Source organism: Cricetulus griseus, unplaced genomic scaffold (genome assembly GCF_003668045.3).
Source record: "Cricetulus griseus strain 17A/GY unplaced genomic scaffold, alternate assembly CriGri-PICRH-1.0 unplaced_scaffold_2, whole genome shotgun sequence".
Taxonomy (NCBI): domain Eukaryota; kingdom Metazoa; phylum Chordata; class Mammalia; order Rodentia; family Cricetidae; genus Cricetulus; species Cricetulus griseus.
Window position 1 is genome coordinate 5,166,171 of NW_023276919.1, and position 9,041 is coordinate 5,175,211.

A 9,041-nucleotide genomic window follows, 5' to 3' on the forward strand; every position below is an offset into this window, starting at 1 on the left:
GACAGAAGGTTAGGAGTGAGCCACCAGAGAGGAGAGAACAAAGACAGAAATTGTTCCTGAGTGAAAAATGAAAGGATTGTTAAGAAATAGTCATAAAGATGGAAAATAAAAAACATGACTCTAGTTCTATAGCATGGAACTGAGAGCTCTCTAAAGATGACAAGATGCCTCTGTTTGGTCTTTATGGCTGCCACTGGGTTGCTAGGTGTTTCCAGGTCCACACACCCCCACTCAGGCAAACCTCATGGGTTAAGGCTGAGAAATGCCAGGTCACAAAAGTGTCTTGTGGTATTGTTTTCCTCATCTTCTATTATAAGAACCAAAATCCTGCAGTGAAATGAACAAATTCTTAACTGAGCTAAGTCAACACTCAAAACTGTAATCATAAGGAAGGAGATAGTTTTGAAAAACCCTCGGACCGAGGAGTCTCTACAAATCGTAAGATCCCCCCAAAAACACTCAATGTCCAGTATAGCTGATGAAAAAACAAGAGGTAAGTTTATTATGGGACGTTTGCACAAACGGGCCTCCCAGTCCGACAGACAAAGGAAAAGCCTTTTTCCTCTAAAGTAGGCTTCTTTTATAGGAGTAAAACCTTAGGCTTTTAGGGGTTTGGGTACGTGACCAGAGTCACAGATCCTTTGGAGATCTCTTATCTTTGGGGTCGGATGGTCTCCTGACTCAGTGGGATAGTCTGTTCTTATCTTCATGACCCTAGGGCAGGGTGGCCCTCTAGGAATTCTTGGTATTTAGTTAGGTTGTCTTGTGGCCTTGTAAGGGAGTTATTTCTGCCAGCTAAGAAATTCCAGGGGCTCGGGTCATTGTGACCTTGTTTAGGTTTCTAAGTCAGGTCTCCCTGTTCTTAGGGTGAGAGGCTTGTTTTTCTTCTAAGTTATTTCTTTGTTAATTCTAAAGTCCTTCAGTTTGTACATGGAAGTAGCCTGAATCCTCAATTTATTGTATTTGATGGTTCTTGCAACTGTAAGACCCCCAAAGGGAGACCCTCACTCAAATCTCGGGAATAGCGCGCACCCAGTAAGTCCCCGAGACCGGACTTGCTGCAATCACACGAGGAAGTTTATTGAAAAAAGAATTGAATGAGATCTCAAGCCAGCATGCTGGGGTCGAGGCTCAGAGGAGTTCGACCCCGACCCAAACTTGTGACAAGCTTATAAAGGCAAAAACCATAAAGGAGGGGAGGGAGACTAGGGAGGAAATAGAGGAAGCCCAAAGTTACACATTCACTCATAAAGGCAAAAACCACAAAGGAGGGGGGAGGACTAGGGAGGAAATAGGGGAAGCCCAAAGTTACACATTTACTCATCAGTTAAACTATGTGGACACACCTGGGACGTTTGAACTTTTCACAGAGGTCGTTGGGACATCCTGTGGTTATTCCAGGAGCATTTTTTTTTAATGAGAGTTCCGGGAGCGGCTGTAGGGAGCCGTCCCTGCATTCTCCATTACAATGATGGCGCCTGCAGGCACTGAATGTAAATTATTGCACAGGCGCTGGGTAATTTTCCATTCCTTGATCTCTGCCTATTCCGTGGCGTATATGGCCTGATGAGCTGCAGCCAATCATAGGGTGACACGTCCCAGGCGGCGGCTGCCAGCCTTTATTAGGGGACGGGATTCTTGGTTCGGGGTCTCCGCTCTGGTAAGCTTATGCTCTCCTCTCAAGACGCATTAAAGCTTTACTGCAGAAGGATCCGAATGTCCTGTGTGGTTCTTGCTGGCTTGGCGATAGCGCGGGACATCTGGTGCCGAAACCCGGGAACTTGTTAACATCGCCGGCACTGCGGAGACCCCTCTAACAGGGCGGATTCAGAACTGCAGGGTGGTAAGTTCGGAGAGGTATGCTTTATTCTGACACCTTCTTTTTTGACTTTGTTTTTAATTTGTCACCACTATGGGATGGAAAAGCCTTAATTCTAGTCTTTATTCTTCTTTTGTTCACATTGGTCTTATATTATGCCCACCGTGGCTGGTGTTCCAGTTCGAGACCAAGCTTACCCCAGGTAGCCTCCAGCATAATGGGCTCTTCAAAACAGAGAGACCTAATTAAAAACTGTCTAGAGATTGAGGCTTGCCGTCCCATGGTAGCAGAGAGTCAAAAAACGCTTAAAGAGGTACAGGATAATATATCAGAAACCGAACGAGATGAGAGATTAGGAGCTCAAAAAAGGAAGGACATGTCTAAGGAAAAAGGCCCTCCCCAGGATACAAAAAAGGGGGGAGAGAAAATAGGGAATAACCGGTCACACCCCGGTAAATTTAAGAGAAATAAAGACTCAAAACCTAGCCTCTACCCTACGGTGAAACTAGAGGCCTTGGAGCTGAGCAGCTCAGACTCTGAGATTTTAGACTCTAGCGAGGAAACAGAGCTAGAGCAAGACAGATACCACCCTGATAGAAAAGTGAAAGCAAATATGAGGCCATCGCCTGTTAATCCAGCGGGTGTACTTCCATCAGCACCCCCATTATTTGGTACCGACTCCTTTTTACCATTAGAGGAGCGAAGGAAATTGCAGATGGCTTTTCCAGTCTTTGAAAATGAGGGGGCGAGAGTACATACTCCCGTAGACTATAATCAGATTAAAGAATTGGCTGAATCAGTCCGGAAGTATGGGGTCAATGCCAATTTTACAACAATACAAGTAGAAAGGCTAGCAAACTATGCTATGACACCCACTGATTGGGAGACAACAGTAAAGGCAGTGCTCCCCAATATGGGACAATATATGGAGTGGAAGGCTCTTTGGTATGATGCAGCCCAGGCACAGGCAAAGGCCAATGTCACAGCAGAAAATGAAAATCAGAGACAATGGACCTTTGAAATGCTGACAGGACAGGGGCCACATGCCCTCAATCAAACTAATTACATTTGGGGCGTATATGCCCAGATATCAGCTGCCGCCATTAAAGCATGGAAGGCATTGACAAAAAGGGATGAATCAGGTGGACATCTTACAAAGATAGTCCAGGGGCCCCAGGAGCCATTCTCAGACTTTGTGGCCAGAATGACAGAGGCCGCTAGCCGGATATTCGGTGATGCAGAACAAGCCATGCCTCTGATTGAACAATTAGTCTTTGAACAAGCAACTCAAGAATGCCGAGCAGCCATAGCCCCCCGGAAAAGTAAAGGTTTACAGGACTGGTTAAAGATCTGCAGAGAACTCGGAGGGCCACTTACTAATGCAGGCTTGGCCGCAGCCATCTTACAAACCCAAAGGCGCCGAAATATGTCTGCCTGCTTTAACTGTGGAAAAACAGGGCACCTTAAAAAGGACTGTAGAGCCCCTGAAAAGACTAGAGAAATGGAGCTGTGCAAGCGCTGTGGAAAAGGTTATCATAGGGCCAGCAAATGCAAATCTGTGCGGGACATAAAAGGTAGGCTTTTACCCCCTAGGGAGGAACCTAAAGCGTCCCAACCAAAAAACGGGCCGCGGGGCCCATGGTCCCAGGGCCCTCAGAAATATGGGAACCAGTTCCAGAAAAGCAACTCAGAGAAGGAAGGGACTTCCTGAGGACACTCTGGAGTGGACCTGTGTGCCGCCTCCGACTTCTTATTAATGCCCCCAAATGAATGTTCAGCCGGTCCCAATCCAGTCTCCGGGGCCTTTACCCCCTGCTACCATTGGGCTCATTTTGGGCCGAGGTTCCTTGACCTTACAAGGACTCATTGTGTATCCTGGAATCGTAGATCCATATCATAAGGAAGAATTCCAGGTCCTCTGCTCCAGCCCTCGGGGCATGTTCTCCATAAAGCAGGGAGATAGTATCGCACAATTAGTGCTATTGCCCTCCCCTGGGGATAGAGAGAATTGCACCTCCCAAAAAAGAGCCATGGGCTCTACTGGTAATGATTCAGCATATCTGGCCATACCCCTAGATGAGGGGATTACAGATACAGGGGCGGACAAAAGCATCATTTCATTGCATTGGTGGCCGAAATCCTGGCCTACTGTGGTTTCATCTCATTCTCTTCAAGGCCTTGGATATCAATCCTCTCCAGCTGTTAGTGCTGCGGCCCTGGTCTGGCGGAGCACTGAAGGCAGGCAGGGATGCTTTACCCCTTATGTTTTGCCCCTCCCAGTAAATCTGTGGGGGCGAGATGTGTTTTATTTAGGGGCCGTTGAGGCTTCACGACCCATACCATGGAATACAGAGGACCCGGTATGGGTCTCTCAATGGCCATTATCCTCTGAAAAGCTGAAAGCAGTCACAAGACTTATACAGGGGCAAGAACAGTTAGGGCATTTAGAAACTTCCACTTCTCCCTGGAACACCCCAATTTTTATTATCAAAAAGAAATCTGGAAAATGGAGGTTGCTCCATGACCTGCGGGCTATTAATAACCAAATGCGCCCTCTGGGCCCTGTCCAGAGAGGCCTCCCTTTGCTCTCTGCGCTACCCCAAAATTGGAAGCTTATTATTATAGATATTAAGGACTGTTTTTTCTCCATCCCCCTCTATCCTCGGGACCGGCAAAGGTTTGCCTTTACTGTTCCAGCACTTCTATAGACAGATGGAAGTTACACATCTGACTGGCCTACCTTATAACCCTCAAGGACAAGGCATTGTGGAACGTGCCCATCGCACACTTAAGTCTTATTTAATCAAACAAAAGGAGGGAATGGGAGCATCCTTACCCTCGGTGCCAAGAGTTGCAATATCCATGGCACTCTTTACCCTTAATTTTCTAAACATTGACGCTCAGGGCCATACTGCGGCCAAGCGCCACACCTCAGAACCTGAAAGGCCAAAGGAAATGGTAAAATGGAAAGATATCTTAACTGGTCTTTGGAGAGGCCCGGATCCTATTCTCATAAGATCCAGGGGAGCTATATGTGTTTTTCCACAGGATGAAGAGAATCCCCTGTGGATCCCGGAAAGACTCACACGAAGAGCCCCTTCGGACCCTCAAAAGTCGAAACTCCACCCTCTCCCCGGGAGTTGAGAGCTGCTATTATCCAGATTAACTCCTGTCCTTGACGGAGAGATTGTCATCATAGCCTATTTTAAGGAATGGGTGGGGATGGGATTGTTTGGTGCAGCCGTTTGCTGCGGATTGATGTTGCTTCTCTGGCTGGTCTGTAGGCTCAGGGCTCAAACTAAGAGAGACAAGGTGGTTATCGCCCAAGCGCTTGTAGCTTTGGAACAAGGGGCTTCCACTAACATTTGGTTAACAATGCTTAAGCAATAGGCCGCCGGCCAGACAGCTCTTGCACACCCGGAGCCTAGGCTCATTGCACAGGGTAGAGTGTCTGGTTTGAGCAGCCCATGAGGGATGTTGAGCAAGGCATCGCACAGAGAGTTGCCCAGTATGCAGGCTTCTCTGGGAGGCATGTTGTCCTGCATAAGGGTTGCCTGCCCTAGTCTCCCTTTCCCAGAAAAACGGCAGAGGACAGGTCGAGAGCACTTTGGGTCAAGCTAACAGCCTGATGGTGACTCTTGTACACAGTCTTAATGTTTGATTGGGAAGGTACAACCTCTGCCTCTATCCCTCAACATATGGGTGACCTATTTGCTTGTAAAAATATAAAGCCTTATCATTAATTAATAAAAAAAGGGGGAGATGTAGGGAGCCGTCCCTGCATTCTCCATTACAATGATGGCGCCTGCAGGCACTGAATGTAAATTATTGCGCAGGCGCTGGGTAATTTTCCATTCCTTGATCTCTGCCTATTCCGTGGCGTATATGGCCTGATGAGCTGCAGCCAATCATAGGGTGACACGTCCCAGGCGGCGGCTGCCAGCCTTTATTAGGGGACGGGATTCTTGGCTCGGGGTCTCCGCTCTGGTAAGCTTATGCTCTCCTCTCAAGACGCATTAAAGCTTTACTGCAGAAAGATCCGAATGTCCTGTGTGGTTCTTGCTGGCGAGGCGATAGCGCGGGACAAGCGGCCACCTGCAGGGGAGGGAGCCCCCAAGGTGACAAGCCCATGTTCTTATAGACAGCTAGTAATTTTTACTCTTCATTCCCCACTTCTTCTTGTAAATAGCTCTAATCTTAGAGCGATCCCTCAGTTTCTTGTAGTATCTGGTACTGCTGTCTTAAGACCATTTCCTGGACAGCACTTATTCTTTCCTTTATAAAAGTCACCAGCCTATTGAGAATACACGGCCCGAAGGCTAGGATCAGCATCAAAATGATTAAAGGCCCGGCCAAGGCGGAGACCAGAGTAGAGTACCAAGGTGACCGATTAAACCAATTTTCATACCATCCTTGGTATGCTTCTCTTTCTTTTTTCCTGTTTTCTAGCCTTTCTCTAAGCTTTGCCATGGAGTCCCTGATGACACCCGAATGATCTACATAAAAGCTACATTCTTCCTTTAAGGCAGCACAGAGCCCCCCTCTTTAAGAAAAAGCAGGTCTAATCCCCTTCTGTTTTGCAGCACTACCTCTGACAGTGAAGTTAACGACTCTTCTAGTTTAGTTATGGACTGCGCCAACGCTTCCAGGTCTGCATCCATAGCCGCTCTAAGTTCATTATAGTAGTACGGTTGTTGGACAAGAGCAGCTACCCCAGTTCCAACCCCTGCTGCTACTCCTAGTCCTAACAAGACAGCTAAGGTCAGGGTAACAGGTTCCCTCTTGTAATGAGTACGGTGATCAAATTCATCTATAAATGAACTATCATCATGATAAATGACCCTAGGCACCCGCTGGACCAAAATACAAAAGTCCCTAGTACTGTTAAAAAGTGAAGTATGCAAGCAGGGGGTCAGGCCGGTGCCACAGACCCACCAAGTATCTGGGGCGGGTACTAGATATTGATTTTGGCAATCTGTCAGGGTGTCAATAGTTATATTACAGAGGGGCTGGTGTCTGGTAGGCACTTTGCCTATGCATAGTCCAGTGCCTGATACCGCTGAAAGGGTCAGCTTCCGTTGGCTCCCCCAGGGGCAATGTGAATGGTCAGAAGTAACGTTATAGCTCCGCATTTGAGCTATTCCTTCATAATAAGGGGGATTAGAAGCAAAGCACAGCCAGCAAGATTGGGTAGCAGTAGGGTTTTTGCGGTTTAAAATGACAAACGCACTATCGAGCAGATTGAACAGGCGATCCTCGGTTCTCATAGGGGGGAGGAGGGATGTAATTGGATTAGGGCTGGAAGGGGCCTTTGGTGATGGAGTGAGACTAGGAAGTCTCTCAGGCCTGGGTCGGGGGGTATCAAGAGCCGGATTAGGGCCTACGGGTCGTGCGGGCGGACTCTCTATCTTTATCCTGATAGCAAAAACGAACCCAGGGTCTCCCGTTCCAGTATAGACTCTCCACCCCCAGCGGTTGCCTTTTACCCACTGGCGATCTTGTTTTCCCCGTGCTGTGAAACTAATATTCAGATGGTTACAATAGCTGCCTTTGCATGGCCCCTGAGGGCCACCCGAGGCTCCAGGAGCACATGCAGTCTTATAAGCCGGGTATTTAGATGTGTCTCTCTCTCCTTTTTCTGGCTCTTCCGGCTTACGACCCTTTTTTACTATAATCAGATCCCAGGAGGAGGAGGGATTCCAGTAGGCTTCTCCTGTGGTCTCACATCCCCATTTACCACAGAAATAACCTGATGCCCCCCCACATTGTCTCTTCATTTCTCTGTTATGTCCCTGCCCGGGGCAGATGTAGAAGTCTGCTGCCTGGAGGTTGGCTCGAAAAAATTGTCCAGAACATCCCAATGTGCTCCCTATACCATGAGGGACACATTGTTCCTCCGGGGGTGGTTTATCTAAATTGTCATAATTAGAAAGATCCCAGACCAGGGAACTGGCAGCTAACTTACAGATATCAGGTGCAAGATCAGGCCACCAAGTCCAAGGGGGGTGCACTGTGGTTTTTGACCACACGATGTCGCCTTCTTCATTAAGCACTTCCCATGTCAATTTTTGGGGAACATGAGGGTTATTCACCAAGGTTGGGGCTACGGCGGCAAAGGTGCAACTTAAGAGGATTATCACTGGCTGCCACTGTCCAATTATTTTCACGGTTGTTTTCATTTTGACTGGGTGCCTTTTTTATGTGGGAAGCGTGGATCCAGGCAGCAATCCAGTCTACCTTTACTGCCGTGGGCGTAGTCAGCAGTACTAGATAGGGTCCTTTCCACCGAGGCTCAAGTGTGCCAGCGAGATGTCGTCTGACCAAGACTGAGTCTCCGACCTGGAATGGGTGGGGAACCTCGGTGGTCCCTGGAGTGTAGGCTTCTTTGATCTGATCCCAGATCTGTGTTTTGACAACTTCTAAGGCCTTTAAGTGGGTAAACAGAGCAGAGGAGGAGGGAGAGTGAGTGCAAGGATCCAATATCCCGCCTGACTCAGTCAAGGGGGGCGGTCCCCCATGTAGGATTTCGTAAGGGGTAAGGCCAAAACGTCCAGGTGTGTTTCGGACCCTAAGGAGTGCAAAGGGGAGGAGGGTCACCCAGTCTTTGCCGCAGGTCTCAATAGCCAATTTAGTAAGGGTCTCTTTTAGGGTTCTATTCATTCTTTCTACCTGTCCTGAGCTCTGGGGTCTGTAAGCACAATGTAATTTCCAATTAGTGCCCAGTTGGGTGGCCAACTCCTGACTTACCTGGGCAACAAAAGCCAGCCCGTTGTCTGAACCAATTACCTTGGGGATCCCAAACCTGGGCAGGATTTCTTCCAGTATCTTCTTGGTTACCATTTGAGCAGTTTCAGACTTCGTGGGAAAGGCTTCCACCCATCCTGAAAAAGTGTCTATAAAAACTAGAAGGTACTTATTACCATATTTTCATGGCTTAATTTCAGTGAAGTCTACCTCCCAGTAAATTCCCGGCCGATCTCCCCTCATCCTTTTTCCGGGTTCTTTGAACGGTCGGGCAGCATTGGTCAAGGTGCAGGCTTGACATGACTCTATTACCTCTTTTATTATTGTATTTAATCCTAGAACATAATGTTTAGAACCTTTGATTAATTGCTTAAGTTTTCCGTTTCCAAGATGAGTCAGCTGGTGTATTCGCCTCACATAGTCTTGTCCTTCTTTAGAGGGCAGAATGATTCGTCCATCTTTGGTTTTTGCCAATCCA

The 9,041-nt window shown here is 47.8% G+C and overlaps 1 protein-coding gene and 1 pseudogene across 1 annotated transcript; both read right to left on the minus strand.

Moving 5' to 3' along the window:
* Nucleotides 1–5,985: 5,985 nt before the first annotated feature.
* LOC113838226 (retrovirus-related Env polyprotein from Fv-4 locus) lies at nucleotides 5,986–7,998 on the minus strand. The gene is given in 2 exon segments (XM_027434036.2): nucleotides 5,986–6,354; nucleotides 6,357–7,998. Coding segments are annotated over 2 exon segments (1,980 nt in total). The 3' UTR covers nucleotides 5,986–6,016.
* Nucleotides 7,999–8,002: 4 nt separating this feature from the next.
* The window catches only part of LOC113837886, a 30,437-nt pseudogene continuing 29,398 nt past the window's right edge, over nucleotides 8,003–9,041 (minus strand).